Here is a 17,640-nt window from a genome sequence, read left to right on the forward strand (position 1 = left end):
GGATTCTTGGGTGGGGAAAGAAATAAATCTGATTGACTGAAAAAAGCAAAGAGACAGAAGAAAAGAAAATCTACTTAGTCCTTTTACAGGTTCTATTTTGTTTGCTTGTTTGTTTAAAACAGATTTGAACAACATATTTAAAATTTCACGAAACAAACAAACAAACAAAAAACCCTATAGTTATCCTAGGAATTGAGTCCAGATTTCTGGGATACAAAAGTATATTTTTAATTACTTTATGGTTGGTTCAGGGTTGTTGGATTTTCTTTTTACTGTATTTTGTAGAATGGATCATAGCAAAAGCAAGAGAAATACGACAAATATGTATGCAACAATGTTTCCATAGATTAATCTGTTCAAAAGAAGACAAAATCCTATAAAAAAGTGTCAAAGACTCAAATGTGTGTGCATATACTTTCACATATATATATTTATTGTATATACACAACATATATATATATATGACTGCAGAAATTATGAAGTCAGAAATCCAATTATACCTGCTATATTATGTCTAATTTCATTACATTTCTTTCTATGCCTGCCTTGTTTACATGCACGTATCCCTTGATGGGTAGCAATACTTTGAAGATTGAGCTATCAAAACATCTTATGTGTCCATTTTCCAGTAAAACTAATTGCAATCAGTAAATACTAATAGACTTTAGTAATGTATATATCTTTTGTCCACAGAGGATAAGCAAGCCAGTGGCTACTATTCTATATACTTCTGAGGAGTTCACTTAATTATCCTGTACATTTAGACTTTCCTTCCCAAATAAATCTCAATGTCAAAGAAAAACAAACAAAAATAAATAAACAGAAACCAGCTGACACCACCATATCATGATAGGCAATCTAGTGCTTGATGATTCTTCCTCATCCTTTATGCTTCAAATTTTTTTTTTTTTTTTTTTGATGAAATAAAATTAAAATGCACTTGTGTTTTAGTTTTCCATTTCTGGATAATAAAATGGTCCTGCTCATGCTATACTTTGTGGTCAACTCTTCTTTGATTTGCTTCACGGACAAGAAATTACTTCAAAGTCAAAAACCATATCTTTACAGCTGTTGTTTAGAGTCTCTCATTGTCTAAAATAAATTGGCTTTCTGGTAATCACATGACATTTTTATCTCACAAGTACGTCTGGTGTGTTTCCTGTTTTGGGTTTGCTTATTAAACTGAAGAAAAGGTTTCAGAAGCTGGTGGTGTGGGAGAGAGACTGAATTGGCAGCTTTATTAAAATTCAATTTTTTTTCCTGACAAATGCATTGGAAAAGAAGAAAATTGCACTAAGCATAATAACAGAAACGAAGAACTTCAGAAGAGTCTGACTGCACCAAAGAAAGTACCATCGCCATCCAAGGATATTTTGGCTCGTCTTCGTGGTATTGTAAGTTGAAGTTCGTCCCCTTCTTCTAATTTTGCAATGCCTGGCAAAACATTTGGAATATTTTAAAGTTAATATTTCACAGACATTATTTTCATAAATGGTGTTCAAAGTGTCATTACACATCATCTTATAAATCTAAGCATGGCTTGTTACTTGTGACAAGTGCTTGTTTTATCTTTAGGTACAATCTTACAGATTTCAGCCTACCCAAATCTGACACTTAGCATCCTCTGTGGAGCTGAATCTACCTTTCTTTCCTTAGTAATTTCATTCTTCACCCATGGTGTCACAGTTCACTTAAGCAAATGCTGCAAAAAAATCGCATAACTGCAGTGCAGTCAGATTCCTCATCTTATGGTGATGAGACAGTCAAGGTCAGCACTGGGCATTGCTGGTCCTAGACCACTCAGTTCCCACACTTCTAGAGGAGGTCTCATCAGCTTTACCAACCAAATGAAGTTACCAGACATCAGCTGATCCACTGCAACTGCAGAGCACAAAAGTTTGCTTCCTGCAAGCCACACATCAGCTGATGTGATAACAGAAAGCACCTTGCCTTCCAGTTGCAATCACTGAACTGAGAGCAAAACTGACATCTGCAGCAACACACGCTCAACAACATGAGATACTGCAGTGAAATTCAGTTTTCCAGGTGAAAGCAGAGGGTGGGAGTTTGGGAAGCAGGAACGACGATGTGGCTGAATGGAATACATTAAACTAATTTCTACTTGGAAAAAAAAAAAAAAAGCTTCCTTCCCAGTCCATTTGTTTAGTACCACCACTTGCCAACAGTCAGGTCCTATTACTGAATGTAACCCACTTTTTATATAAGACAGAAAAAAAAAAAAAGACAGATTTTATTCACAGAGATCTTGCTAGAAAATAACAAAATCAGAAACCCCCAAATCCATGACCAAGGGAGAAAGGCAGACAGGTAAGAGCTACTGAATGAGGTTTGATAGGCCTGGACAATAATACCTTAAATGCTGCTGCAGGAAAATACACACATATGAGCACTAAGCCTGCTGGACTTGCATTACATATTTTAATTGGTCTTTTTTGCGGTGTTTCTAATTTGTGCAGTCAAAAAGAGCTCTTTATAGAATTAACTATTTTTCATCTAACCAGATGGTAAAATTGCATTAGCCATTATTAGGAGTAGAGATTTAAGCTGCTAAATGACTTTAGAATGACAACTATTATTTGGATGGTTGGACCAGATGATCTTGGAGGTCTTTTCCAACCTTAACGATTCTAGAATGGATTGAATCTTTGAAAAGCCCACAGTGAAGTACACAAAAATTGGGTGGCTAAAACTCATGCATGATGTATTAAAGCAGAACACAGCTCCTAAATATTTTTTATTGGGACACCTAAATGTGGAATCCAACATCTAAGTTAAACTCAGTTATTCAGTAGGGACAGTATGTACACCTTTTGTCTGCCTCAAGCACCTAACTGTGAAAGCACCGAACTATCCAAGCACTTTATACAGTTAATGGAGAGACGGGAATCACTCAGACCATCCAAGTTAGATGCATGTAGTTCAACTGCTGATGCTTTATATAAAGCTATACTTTTTGAAAGTGTTTTGTAGTTTTGCAATTAACCAGATCCATGAATGCAGTCCATTTTCCTTACAACTGCTACAATCCTTAATCACCCGCCATTTGAGATTCCATTTAATACAGTTTATTTGCAAACAATGAGAAGGAAAATATAGATGTTTACCAGCAGTATAGCAAGAATTATTCGGATAAGACTGTGGCATATTTTGTATGCAGCGAAATAATGTCACCAAGCTCAGATCATCACCAAACACATGGGCCTTCTTCCTCTGTATTAGATGTCCCATAGCAAATGTTGTATCTGTATATAAAACCTACAGAACGAAGAGGTACAGACTTCAAATATATTGTATGCAGACATTAAAAATCCTTTAAAAGTCAGATGCTGAAGTAAATTGAGCATTCTTACCTGGCCATATATGAAAAAATATCCTGTTTCTTTGATCACTATTTTATTTCCATGTTCTTCCAGAGCTGTTCCACGTTTAAAGCTCAGAAGCCAAGGGACAATGCTTGAATCATCTAAAAGAAACAAGAATTTTGGGGTAACCAGAAAAAACAAAACCACCACCACCAACAACAAAAAAACAACACCACAAACACAGATGTACTTCCGTAGTTATCATCTGCCAAAATTGAATAAAGCTGACTACTAGTTAAGACTTCCAGCCTCTCTAGCTGGATTTCCCCCCAAAAAAGAGGATATTTGCAAGAGCTGTCCAGATGCAACGACCACATTATTTTATTTATTTATTTATTTTAAAATCAGGCCATATAACTCAGTTACTGCTTTGAAGTTAATTAAAATAGGACAAAAGATATAAAACATGGAACAGTGAGCAATAAAATGTGGAATATATTCCTACCTTTCTGTTGGATATCACTTTTGCTGTCAGCGATCAGTTGCAAGCAGGCCTGCAGCACTGCAAAGTGAAAGCATACATGTCATTTGTAGGACAGAGTAAGCTCTTTGAAGCTACTTCAAAAAAAAAAGAACGCAAAACAAAACTATATTCTTGGTCTCACCACCTATTTGAAAACAGAATCTATCTACTGATTTCAAGGCAGGTCTTACTCAAACATGCCAAAACAAAATTCACACGGCAACATGCACTAGATAGCTCTCAGAGAGCTACAGCTAAGCAGCATATAAATTGTACTTGCTTGTTTTAATCTTTGGTCCTAATTGCGTTTAAAAAGTGCAGCAGTAAGTTAAATAAGCTATGAATCAGATCAGTTAGCTTTGTTAATTTTTTAACTAAAAGCTAAAAAAAAAAAAACAACAAACCAACAAAAAAACCAACAACCCTGCCAGCTATGACAGATACCAGTTTTTCTAACAGTATTTATTATATTGCTAAAAATAGTTTCCAGTCATGGTTTGTGTAAAATGTTAATCATATATACCGGTTATGTGGAACTTTCAAGAACAGTAAACTCAAATTCTCAAAATCTCTATATATGTACCCTCCATGTATTTTCAGATGCACACAGTCAATCACCCTGTACTAAGAGAGAAAGTACAGAGATGACTGGTAGCAAATAAATGCACACATAACAAATACCTTAGTATCTGACCAAAAAAAAAAAAAAAAAAAAGCATTACTCAAAACTGTAAAGGTTGAAGACACGAGAAAATAGGACGTTGATCAGAGAAAAATACTGTGATATGGGATGTGATATATATACTGAGATATGATAAAATACAGGCTCCCAAGAGAAACAGAGATTAAAAAAAAAAACACAAAACTGCTAACCACATATGTCAGCGAACAGGATAAAAGACAAGAGGATGGTTGCATTTGCTAAGAGCAGGTTTTCATGAAAACATCAGGTGGTTGTGGTACTTTGGAGGCTGGAAAACACAGTTGTAACATTTATTGAACTTTATTTACTGCACTTAGAAACTGATACTAAGTCAAGAGAAGAAAATTCTGCTTTGTACGGCTGAATCTCTATTTTTGTTTGCCTTTTTTTTGTTTTATTTTGTTTTTGTTTTTCACATAAAAATGCCATGGCCCAGATTCAGTCCCTCTTGCTACAAAGGGCAGTGACCTACTCTATGAGATATTATTTCTGTCCTGTCAGTGGTACCCCTGTGCACAGCCCTGTGCTCATCAGCATCCACTTCTCTCTGCAGTGTACAGAGTGACAGGGTTGGAGAAGAAAGTGGTCTCCTGTCTGTACCTTTCTCCTTTCAAGGGGGCTGCCAGGGGAGGGCTAGATGCTCGATAGCACATCAGTGGTGCTCACAGACAGTGGACAAAATTCACGTGCATGTCTGGGAATGCTTCAATGTCACAAGAACTGAAGAACCTATGAGCCCTACTGACATTAACAGGAACACTATCCGGCAGTCAACACTTCCTTTAACATGCCAAAATCTATAGATTTTCAAACCAAGAATTTAAAGACTTCTACATTCCCTGCCATTTGATAAGTAATAGAAAACCAAGCCAACATAAAATCAAAAAAAAGGTGTTTTACTTCAGTGATTTTTTTATTTAAAAAAAAATCACATTTGTAAGTAACAAAATTTTCTGAAAAAGAAGCTTCCAGATAAAATCAAAATGTGATTTTCTGGAGTTGCACAACAACAACAACAAAAAGCATGTCAGGCAGTTTATTTCACAAGGTATTCATTTACTTTCGTTTGGAACAAAATGCCTTCCTGGTGAATGGAATTGGCAGTAATCTAAATATATAGCTTTTTCCTGCTTTTAAAGGAACTCACCAGTGTGGCCATTGGAATTTCCACTATCCAAACAAGAGAGGAAACTGCCCTTGTTCACAGTTTGTGGTTCTGGATTTGTGATTTGATTCGTAGCAGCACTGAAAAGCTATTCATCATTCCTCAGAACTGCCACACAGTAATTAAAATCAGCAAGCTAGGTACAATCTGAGAACTTTTTAATATTTTTAAAACACTTAACAGTTCTGCTGCAGTTTACAAATATCCGCTCTCTTCTCTCTGGGGACAGCGACAGGACCCGAGGGAACGGCATGGAGCTGGGACAGGGGAGGGTCAGGCTGGGGGTTAGGGAAAGGTTCTGCACCCAGAGGGTGGTCGGGCACTGGGACAGGCTGCCCAGGGCAGGGGTCACAGCACCGAGCCTGCCGGAGTTCAAGGAGTGTTTGGACAATGCTCTCAGACATACGGTCTGATTTTTGGGTGGTCCTGTGTGGAGCCAGGAGTTGGACTCAGTGATCCCTGTAGGTCCCTTCCAACTCTGGGTATTCTGTGATTCTATGGTATCAAATCTACACACACTCTCTAAAAAAAATCTCTCTTTTCCTTTCATGTATGCAGACTCTGAAGTCTTTAAGGCTGTGCAGAATATAGTGAGTTTGCCTTTCAGGGAGAAACATGGATACAGAAGTGTCATTTATGACAATACAGAGAACAGAAACCAGCACAGTGGCCATTTTACCTAAAGCCACAAAAAGGTAAAATAATTTCCTAAAAACTATTTGGGGAATTTAACCACAAGATACTTAAAAAAAAAAAAAAAAAAGTTCAGAAGCCAATACCAACACATTATTTCCAGTATATACAAATACTTCATTTTGACCTATGAACAACACATATGCTTAAAATCAACTAATTCACTGAAACAAATTCAAAACAAACAACATAATTCGTTATTAAAGAAAAAGAAAGGATATACGGAGTATATTTTTTAGGGAAAGTAATAGAAATTTTAAGTAGAATGCTAACATTGTTAAGAAATGTTAGCAATTCTATTCCAAGAAGAACCCAAATCTGAATTACAATATGAAGAATATATATATTACCAAATATGGCTTGAATATTTACTATCAGTACAGAGCAGAAAAAGTCAAAAGCTCTACCTGAGTATGCTTCAGATCACTGTAAATCAAACCTGAGCATCAGCTTTGTAGTATAAAGGATTTTTGAATATTTGATAATGTAAGCAGAACACAGGATTGGTAAAACACTTCTTTAAAACATGTAAAAGTATCTAAAGTGTGCACCAACATGAGGACTTGCTGTACAAAACAACATGTACCTAGAACAGTAATGTGTGCCCCGACCTCTTGTGACTTCAGACGATAGCTTTGCTTTGATGGGATTTTTTTTGTTTTTACTCTTCTGATATAAACCACGTTGTGGGGTGTGAGTGAGGAGAAGAACATTTCAGACTCTTCTTCCATGAAGAGAACAGACAATTCTGAAGAAGTTAATGACTCCAGATGTCTTTACAAACCACAGCCAGCACTTGAAAGAATGTGTTCTTCACCAGTTGAGAAATGTAACCACAATTTCAAAAAAAAACAAAAAACACCCAAAACAACAACAAAACAACAAAAAACACCACCCAAAACAAACACATCTAGCTTTTGCAGAAGGATAAGAGCTTAGTCTTCTGCATATCTATGTAGTTCTCTTCTGCATATCAGTAAGATCAAATTCCCCCTCCTTCTCCTTGTTTTAACTTGCATAATCATTTTAATACCTTGTAATCTAACTTCGTAATCCATCCAAATAAAACTGCAAGTTTGTTATCTATGAACTTGTGCATAAATTGCTAAGTTTTGGTATCTGAGTATCTGTGGCCTGAGACATCTATCTCAACTTTTGCTGAAACAAACAAACAAAAAAGATGAAAACCCCTGAGCTTAAAAAAGAGACCTGCTTGCTTGGGTTCCTTCTTTGGTCTCGATCTGTACTCTGTAGACTTCCTGAAACACACTTAAACACTAGGTAATTTAATTTATAAACGATATGTATGTTCTTGAACAATTTGCAGCTTTTTTTTTTCCTTTTAACTTTTTAATTTATTACCACAAGATATCTTCCTTTACTTTTTGCTTGTGCAGGTTTATAGATTGATTATTTGGCACTTTTTAATTAAGAAGTCTTTATGGTGCATTAATCATGGATTAAATCAGTCACTGCATTAAAATGGCTTAGTCATTGTTACAGATATGATTCAGATCTAACAAGTATCTTTGAAGTATTACTAGCATCATTTTAATCTTAATGGAATTACAAGTAATATGTTACAATTAGTATAATCAGGAATAATTTACTAAGAAGAATAGTTTATATAGACTTCCATTATGCAGCATAAAGCAAAATTTTTTTTTAAATTAGAGCCTATTTTGTGTATTTTTTATTGCACAGAGGTCTGTATAATATGTAACACTGATTCATTCATTCAGTAGGTGGAATTCTTCATGTAAAATTGTAAGCACTGGATGAAGTCTTTTTCTACTCGTTCACATAGAAGTGTTCACTTCCTTTAAAGTTAGCCTGTTGTCAGCAGAAACAAAAAAGAATTACATCTCTTTTGAGAACTTTTTTTTTTTTATCACTCTTATATTTCTCCTCTTTAAACAATAAAATAAGAAGTATTTGGTGAGGGAATTTTATATGCAGAATTTGCTTAGACCAGTAAGAAAAGGTTAGCTTTCTTGACTTAAAGATCTCTGAAGTCAAGTTCCAGCCATAAAAGTTCATACTGTCTGTCTCTCATGGGGATCTAAAACAATATCATACGGAGTCAAAACATTTCTAATCAGCAAATGTACCAATTTGCCAAAAAAGCACTTATATCAAGAGTAATGGCAAAGGGGATGGCTTCTCACTACTTAGTGCTTGCATGACACCAGTTGTTTCCTGTGGATGGATGTGACATGGCAAAAGAGCCTGGGAACAGCTAGTGAAAAATTGCCAGGCTAAGTTAGCCTTTCACTGCTTTGTGGACTTTGAATTTCTCTTCAGTTCCTTTCATATACACATCTGGTTGAAACGGATAACCTCAATACACTGAAGTAAATAAAGTCCACGGGTGCCCCAATCTGATCACACCAGAACTTTGCAAATTTGAGCTTACAGACAACCTGATGCTCACCTCGCTAGCCAACCATGGGAATCAGAATCACACAGAGATGATTGGAACAAGGCACCTAGGGAGCGTGCAAATAAAACTTGGCATTTGTACTCTGAACTGTCTCAAGTAATAAAGCTCTATCTTGTTCCTGGACCGAAGGACGTATACATCTTATAGAGAAGCATGCTGGCAAGGCAATCAATAATAGTGATCAGGGTAATGTGTGTGTGCGCTCATGTGTGTGTGTTTCTGTTGTGTAGCAAGTTTTCCTCTACAGGCAAAATTTATAAAAAGAAAGACAAATTAGAAGAAAAGTATTCCTGCTCTTAAGTGTCCTGATATGACACCTGCTAGAAGTGGTTAGATGATCTACATCTGCCTGCATATTAATAATATGCATCTTTCAAGATCACCCATTAACTCCTACTCATTGTATCAAGAACTCTGTTTCTGACTGTTAACTGTGCAGCTTTCTCTGCAACTGATGTTCAAAACTCATCTCTTCAGCCTACTTGTGCTGGAAATTTTCTCAAGACATGAGATGTACAAATTCTGGTGACTAATACTTTTACGTATGAACATAGAAAAATGCCTAGCCTATAAAAATATTAAAGAAAGCGCTGCATTAGATCTATTTTCATTCAATCATCATTTTAATTAAAATTACAATTCGTGGCCACTTTCATGCACACAATATCAAGTAAGTGTATATTAAAAATCTATTAAAAAGGAAAATTCCATATATTCAAGAAGAGTTGAGCTAGGTCTGAAAAGAATCAAGGGCATCTATTACCAGAATTTAATTATCAAAGTTAAAAAAAAAATCACAACTTTATTTATAAACAACAACAAAAGGTTCTCTTTTACTTCTGTTCTCTGAAGAGACATAAGAGAAGCAATTCTATACCAGTAACATTCTCAAATATTCACTTTCTAAGGAACTGGTATGTGTTGAATTGAAATTATGGGTCAACAATTAATTCTGAGACTAGACTCTGCTTTGAGAGCTTGTTGAAGCAAACAGAAATAGCACAAGAACGAAGCACCTCACTCAATTTATCTGCCATCATACTGGACTGAGCGTAGTGAATCTGTGGGATACTTTAGAGGCTGCAGGGATTCCAATACTCAGCAATGGATGCAGGAAGATAAAAACACAGGGGTAGTAATTTTATGTATATGACCAATGAACTGGCAGAATTCAGGACCAGGCACAAAAACATGTTATTTTTTTTCAGGCACTGTACTAAAACAAAATTTAGCATTGACTAGCAGGTTCATGGTCATCAGTGGAGGGAAGTCTGGTCTGAGAAAATTAAGCTCTAAAGAGCTTAATTTGCTGTTATTAGAGCAGGTAGAAAGGTAACTCGTTGTAACAGATGACCTTTTATGTAAGGAAAAGATTTATAATATAATTTATTTTTTTTAAATATATACATACAAAATATGATGGCTGTGTTAGAAAACAATTTTTGTAGTACGTCAGCCTATGCAGGTTTTCCCTTTCAAATGAATGTTCATATTCTGTGCTTTCTGTTATCCATCCAAAACAATTTAACAGCCAGTTTTATCTTAAAAAACAATGCTTACAAAAATATGAAGCAGCTTAATTAGAAGTTCAGGTGAGGAAATACATATAGATATAATCAGAGGTGGCTACCTGATGAGAAGAATCTTAAGTCTGCCAGAAGCACAGCTGAGGAGCCCAAAATCCTCCTCTGCCCCATGAACCCTCAATGAGAAATAAGAGTATAGATGAAAACTACAGTGAAGGGAACTGAATAACTTGCAGAATACTGATGCTATAATATCCATTAAAAATAAAATAAAAAGACATGCCTCCTCATTTTGGTGATAGCTGTGGTTTAGGTATAAAAGATCACTAGTTTTTATTTGGGAGACATTAGGATGGGGAGAGCAGGGAAGTTATGTGACTCCCATGATAGGAAACAGGCTACAAGAAGTACAATTTAAGTAATTTTGTCTTGCATCCTGGTTGTGAAATCACTCTTAGCCAAGACCCTGAACCAAAAATTATTAATGAAATAGAATAAATCTCATTTAAACCTATGGATTTTGGTTCATGTCCTATATGAATATTCTCTTTTAGAGACTTGGAGGTAAGCAAAATGATACTGTAAAACTTAAATTTCATTTAGCTTGCTGAAGATTAACTGAAATACATTTCACATTGCTTAAAATGTGCTTTTGATTATTTAATTAATCTCTGATTTAGGCTTTATCTACTCATTATTGTTAACTTAACATATTTTAATTTAATCAGTAATTCAAAATATCAGCTCCCATCAGTCAAAACAATCTAAAACTATTTATAAGGGGATTTAACAGATTTAGCAATTTAGGAATATTTCTAGTTACTCAGTGTAATTATAGTATGCACATTGTTATGTTTAAATTCTGTATTTCGTCCTATCAAACGTCAATGTATTTGGAAACAACTAAACGAAATTGAGCATTTTATCCCTGAAGGAAACAAGTGTATCCCATTAATATACTGACATTATAATACACATCAGAGGCGTTTTACAGAGCAGTCTATAGTGTTTTCTGCAGCATCTTTTAAAAAGGCTACAGTAAAAAAAAAATTTTTAATTTATTAATTTTGCTTACTATATTAATAGATGGTTTTATGCAGAAGTAATGCTAATCTTTTGAATTCCTTGTAGTCTGCCTCTTCAGACAGGTACAAGCTAGCTTTTCTCTTTGAAAGCTCCTACTTCCTTAAAGTGAAGGAGCTTTCTTGCTACTTCTCTCTTTTAGGATGACTATGTTTTCCCAGAAAAATGACTTGACTTTTTTTTTTTTTAATAATAGCTTTCCCTCCTTAATATTTATCAGAGAGAAACAAATTAGACATTACGCTGCATTGAGAATGATGTATTTAGAATTGATCAGTTTCCAATGTGAACAATTTCAAGTTGCCTTACTCAGCTCTACAGCTAATCGAGAAATACCATAGTTACAAGAAGAAGAATTGGGAACTAATATTCAAAATTCAACCTGCAGATAGCAGAAATATCTGGTACCTTAAAGAGTATGGTAATCATCAAGCAAATGCAGTTCACAACATTCATTCAATAATAATTATATTCAGTTGCAAAAATCGTAATAGGCTCTGGGAGCATTCATCAGCCTAAGCGGAGGAGATATGAGCCAAGAACTGCTGCTAGTCTCCAAAAAGCATTCAGCTGCAGCATCCCAACCCACTTCGCGAGGTGCTATTTACCTGTTTCTTCCGTGTGGACGACAGACCTTCTCCCCCTGTTTCTGCTCCCATTCGAGATTTCGTTTCGGAAACTTTCAGCTGGGCTAGGGCCAGGAAGCTTGTTCTCCTAACGGGGACAGGCAGCAGTTGGTGAGAGCATCCTCATTCCCTGCAAGCTCATGCCCTGCGAGCCACAGCCAGCACTCCAGCTTACCTGCCTGGCACCAGCTGCAGAGGCTTGCAGGAAGGAAGAAACAGGGGCACCCGCTTTCTCGTCATCAGGGGAGACGGCTGGCCGCTCTAGCGGAGACCTTGCCTGGACCCTGTAGATCAGCTCATGGCGCAGAGCTTCTAGCTCTGTTTTCAGGGTGAGAACATGGTAAAGAGACACTGCTGCAAGACAAGAGGACAGGAGCATTGCAAGCCACAGGAATGTGACAGAAAAAAGTCCCGTGGTGCCTGAAGCAGCACCAGGGGGGGCAGAGGGAGAGGAGGCGGTATCCTTCTGTTGGATGACGTGCACACAGTCCACGGATTTCATCGCTGCTCTTTCCTCACTAAAGCCAGAGGGAGAGTTCAGCTGTCCCCTTCCGAGGTGCAATCCATGTTACCAGTTGCTCTGTGAAACTAAGGGCATCCAGAATAAGTGAACAAAACGCCCAGATCATTTCCTGTCATATGAAGCAGTTGATACAACCATTAAACTTAATGTACAGAGTGAAAGTTTAACATTCAGTCTCCGTTTAGCTTTCTTCTTTCTGTGCTGCATTTTGGCAATGAATACTTTCTCATGAACTGCTTGCTCAACCTGCCTTCCTCCTTTCACTTTCAGCTATGTATTTTTGTGGCAACTTGCTTTTACCATTTCCCATTATCTTTAAATTTAGGCACAACCAGTACCGCTGGTATTTGGAGCCTTATCTGGAAGTGCAGAAACAATGTAAGGTTTCCTGGCAGTGTATCATCCAGTGCCATTTAAAAGAGATAAACATATAGCAAAGTGTGTGCCCGTAGGTATATGCATATATAATATATGTATACAATGTATATATATTTTATATATACATATGCATATATATCCAAAGTGACTATATGCCTGCAGAGTGGGTAACCTATTTAAATATCAAATTTTGTTGTTTCCTAAACACAAGAGTGTAGAGTATTCTCAGGTATGAGTAAAAAATTATTGGTCTCTCAAGTGTATGAAGTGGCAGAGTCTGCCGTTCAATCCATCATATGAACTTGGTAAGGGATGACTTTTTATCAAGCCCATTTGATAAATACGACTTCTCTGTAGAATTCAAGGACCTGGGTTGCTGCACAAGAGGACCCACAGAAGAGGGGGGAGCAAACCCAGAAGGGAGGGGAAAACTAGAGGATGGGAAAGGACAAGAGGGAAAAGAAAAATGGGGAAAGAAGAACAGAGGGGTAGAGAAAGAAAATAACATTTAGAGAATTTCAAAAAGGAAACTTTAAACATATGTGCTTAAGTTTTTCAGGTATGTGAGTTGCATGCTCATGGCAACACCTGTCAGAGTAGTTCAGAACAAGCTGATACTATTGGGAAGGAGAAGGAAGGAACAGAGAGAGAGCAAACAATTCTGTTGCCTCTTCCACATTTATTTCTTAAGACTATGAGAAATTGGGGTCATTAAAAGTTTTATCATCTTTCATTGCAATTCAAGGCACTCTTTTCATTACTTTGCCACCTCTAACAACTATCCAATATCCTGCATGGACAAATTCTTTTCCTAAAAGCAGAGAAAAGAATATAGCATGTATTTTAACACATGCTATTTAATATCATGTATTTAACACATGCCCCTAGAAGGCACCTACATACTACATGAAAAGTGATAAAGAAACCAGTATATGGTGGAATAAGAGCAGAATACCATACTCTTTCTGCATCTATTTTCAAGGTTAAATTAAGGTGTAAATGGGATTGTGTTTTGAAGGAAATTTAAGATGCATTAAAGTAGTTTTTTTGGAACACAATAAGCAGTTATTAGTATTAAACAGAGGTGTCTTGAAGTATCACCAGTCATCAGAACATTATCACTCTAGTACTGTGATAAAAAATAAAATAATATGACAGCTGGAAACGAAGCGCTATATAAGAAAACGAAGTAAAGAATGAAAGTTAGAACTAGCTATCCAGGAATCCTGAGAAACAATTGGCCAATGAGGTCTCTGTGGTCATTATCATATAAAAAAAAAAAGCTGATGTATATAATTAGCATCACTCCAGTTACTTCTACAGAAAATAGGTTGTTCCCAGCCCCCACACCTTCTTTAAATGGGGTCTGCATATGACCTGACAAAATAATTGTGGTGACACAGAGGACTTCTGTAAGACATCTGGCTTTGGCTTGCTTATCATTCTGACAGATGAGAACTTCAAAGGAGAGAGGAGGAAAATCAGAACAACCCACACATGGCAAATTGTTAAATTCAACAGGTGTTTCTATTCAAGTATCAAAGGGATTGGTCTGGTTTCAACCTCATGTTGTTCTAGTTTCATAAGCATTTAAGTGATTCGAAAGAAAATGTAATTTGAACAAATTTTGCAACAACAGAAACACAGTGGGAAAATAAATAATGACAGTGAGAGATCAGTCATGGGAAAAAAAAAACAAAAAACAAAAAACAAAAACCAACCAACCAAACAAAAAAAAACACATTAAGTGCCTAGAAATATATTTGTACAAATTACATTTTATCACAATCAAGTGAAGTTTCCATAAATTAGACTACTAATCAGATTAAAGTAACATGTAAGAGAGCTGACGATTAAAAACAAAAACAAACAAACAAAAATGTTAGTTTCAAAGCCTAGTACGTGGATTTGGTGTGAAGGTGGTGCCTTGATGCTTGACGCTGTGCCTTGTCAGAATATAAGTTCCCTGTTATTCCTCCTGCTAGCAGAGCGACAAAGCAGCCCTTAGCGTGCTTAAAGCAATGTCAGTAAGGTTAATACAGGCACAGTTTCTTCTGCACTTTAAACTAAGGTATGACTACAGAGGACTAAGGAGTGCTCAGGTTAGGCCTTCCATTAGGAGACACAAGAGGGTGTTGACTCCCACTGAACAAGAGCTCTTGGATGAAACAGAAGCATAGCATTTGCAGATAATATACTGGGGCAAAATACTGTGCTAAAGTAAAAGGCATTGGTAATCGTGCTTTAACTTTGAGAGGGCTGGTGAAGATGGTTCTGAACAAAAAGCCAGAATGACTACACGGGGTATAAAGAACTCATAATGAAAAATGTATTCAGTTTGTGGTTAGCACCCTGTTTCTAGTGCCTGTCTTTCCTGAAAACTCTTCTGCAAAAGTTTGTGCCATATTAACTCGTTTGGCTCAGGATACATACACTATGCTACAGATGCATGCAGTAAAACCTTAGGGCAACAAGCGACCACCTCAAGCTCAGTTCAAAGCAGCTTTTTCCAAACTATTCCTAGAAAATAAAATGCCACTACATTAAATTGCACAAGTGTAGTCTAGGCCATCTAACACTAGAAGCAAGTAGAAGTAAATCTTTATGATAAAGTTATTTTGTAAAATATGGTCTATGCTGCATGCATGGTACAGCTGATCCATGTGCACACAGTAAATCCAACCATTTAGTGCCACCTTAGTCTGGATAGCGAGCTATGTTAAACACTCAGGTTGACTGGATAGGGAACCTTCTTAATTTTACCAAGGAAAATTATTAAGAAGTGGGTTGGCTGGTCTAAGAATTTTACTTAACTCAGACTTCTACTTTTGGGAAAAAGAGTATGAGCTAGGTAAAAAACTAAGAAGAATAAGAAAAACAGAAAACAAACAAACAAACAAGCAAACAAAACCCACCACCACTGGAGACTATTAATGGTGAGAATGGTGCACTAGGGGAAATGGTGGATTCTTGAATAAAATCAAGACTGATTAGTCTTCGAAGATATTACAGCTGAAACAAACCCTGTAATTTCTGCTAGCAGATAAATTCTTTCATTTCCATTACGCAGAATATCTGATTAAATGAAAAGATGGGCCCTGATAACCTGCAAATGTATAAAACTTCATCACTACATCTGTGGGGAACCGAAGCAGAGATAGTAAGCAATCACACAGGAAATTTGTGGTTGAACCAGAAAATGAACCCTTGATTTCCTGAAATCCAGCACAGTGCTTTAACCACAAAAGCCCTCATCTTTGAGGGGGAGGAAAATCTGATAATGAAGTTTATTGTACAAAAGAGAAGCAGATGATTTGAATAAGAAGACTTGGATAAAAACCCAGCTTACTGAAGAAATGTAAAAGTTTACTTAAAACAAATGTTCTGTTTTTAAAACAGAGGTTGCAGCATCTGCAAGATGCTGCAACACAGAAATTCAGGCAAACATCAATGGTCATACTAAAAGTACATATCCAGTGGCAAAAGTCCAACTTCACATGCTTCTGAAGTGGCCACAAAATGGAACTGGTCCCTGTGGTTACTGCAAAAAGAAAGAAGCCATCGTAGCTTATCGTACTACGCAACAACGCACAGAGCAGATAGAGGAGTTCAGAGCAAGCAAAGCTTCCATATTGAATACATTTCAAGTCTTTTCTGATGATGGACAAGTTGGACAAACTCTTGTGGAGGAGGTCAGAATAAATCCTGTATGACAGTTTTCTGCTATTACAGATAACTGCATTCACAGCATTCATAGCCTTCTGAAGCAGTGCACATTCCCTTCAAGGACACTTAAAAGTTTCCTTCAGCTATTAGCCAGGACTACGTAGCAGCAAAGCCAGGGAAGTCACTGCCTCATATATGCATCCAAAATCACTCAGTCTGTGGATTCTGTGTACTGTGTATTTACATCCTATTATCTTAAAGCTTAGGAAACTAGTGAATGCAGTGCAAGTAGAGGATGTGTTATATGAACAGTTTAAATCTTGTTTGATATATTAATTTGTTAAAAGAAAAAGAAGTCACATGAGATTTTTCTGAAACAAGAGTGATCTTTTCTCTTTGCCTTCTAACTCAAAATTGCCTAGGACAATGCAAGTGTCTGTATGCCTTTTAGATACGCCATGCTTGATTTATGTCTCACCTAAGATTTTATTTTTCTACACATCTAGACAATTTAAGTCCAAATCTGGCATGCATACTACACAAAGTAAACGTACAGCTGCCTTGCAGCCATCATTACTATTTACATAGATATTACAGTGCTTTCAAAGAGGTTAGCAAATGGAACAAGAAGGAAAAGCAATTCTTATGTGTGTCTCTCAAAGTATGCAGCAGAACCAACAAGAAATATAATAAAATATATAAACCAAATAAAGATAACACGAGATTTATATATTACAGCACCTTAAAGCCAGCCTCCTCCCTCCACCCCCCTCCCACAATGTTATAGTAGTTCCTTCTTACTGCACAGTGGAAAAGGAGCTCTCACTTGTCTTACAGCCTCACTGGTTTGGCTATCCAGCAACACGGAGTGTTTCTCCACCTCTTCGACACTATGCAACTTGACAGATTTTACACAGATGGGCTTGAAATGCATTTGTATGGCAGCAAAATAAACAAGGAGCCATAGCCTTTCATGTGGGAGTGGCTG

At 36.7% G+C, this 17,640-nt stretch overlaps 1 protein-coding gene across 2 annotated transcripts; it reads right to left on the reverse strand.

Moving 5' to 3' along the window:
- Nucleotides 1-402: 402 nt before the first annotated feature.
- TNFSF13B (TNF superfamily member 13b) lies at nt 403-17,640 on the reverse strand. Of its 2 annotated transcripts, XM_013195079.3 has the most exons (7): nt 17,454-17,640; nt 12,261-12,673; nt 12,068-12,173; nt 3,829-3,885; nt 3,372-3,484; nt 3,126-3,276; nt 403-1,434 (listed from the first exon to the last, which is right to left on the reverse strand). In XM_013195079.3, exons 2-7 carry the CDS (start codon nt 12,585-12,587, stop codon nt 1,322-1,324), a joined length of 867 nt encoding a protein of 288 aa, XP_013050533.1. In that variant the 5' UTR covers nt 12,588-12,673; nt 17,454-17,640; the 3' UTR covers nt 403-1,321. The 2 variants fall into 2 exon arrangements, with proteins under 2 accessions (XP_013050533.1, XP_066842033.1); XM_066985932.1 differs by lacking the exon at nt 17,454-17,640 and having other exon boundaries at nt 12,261-12,831.

This window comes from Anser cygnoides, chromosome 1 (genome assembly GCF_040182565.1).
Source record: "Anser cygnoides isolate HZ-2024a breed goose chromosome 1, Taihu_goose_T2T_genome, whole genome shotgun sequence".
Lineage (NCBI taxonomy): Eukaryota > Metazoa > Chordata > Aves > Anseriformes > Anatidae > Anser > Anser cygnoides.

Bases quoted from the DNA above. Each gene is read 5' to 3' on its own strand.
- TNFSF13B (XM_013195079.3), bottom strand. From the start codon at position 12,587: ATGAAATCCGTGGACTGTGTGCACGTCATCCAACAGAAGGATACCGCC. The intron at 12,174-12,260 runs GTAAGCTGGAGT...TGTCCCCGTTAG, and splicing joins CTGCAGCTGGTGCCAGGCAG to GAGAACAAGCTTCCTGGCCC. The intron at 3,485-3,828 runs GTAGGAATATAT...TGTTTCTTTTAG, and splicing joins AAGTGATATCCAACAGAAAG to ATGATTCAAGCATTGTCCCT.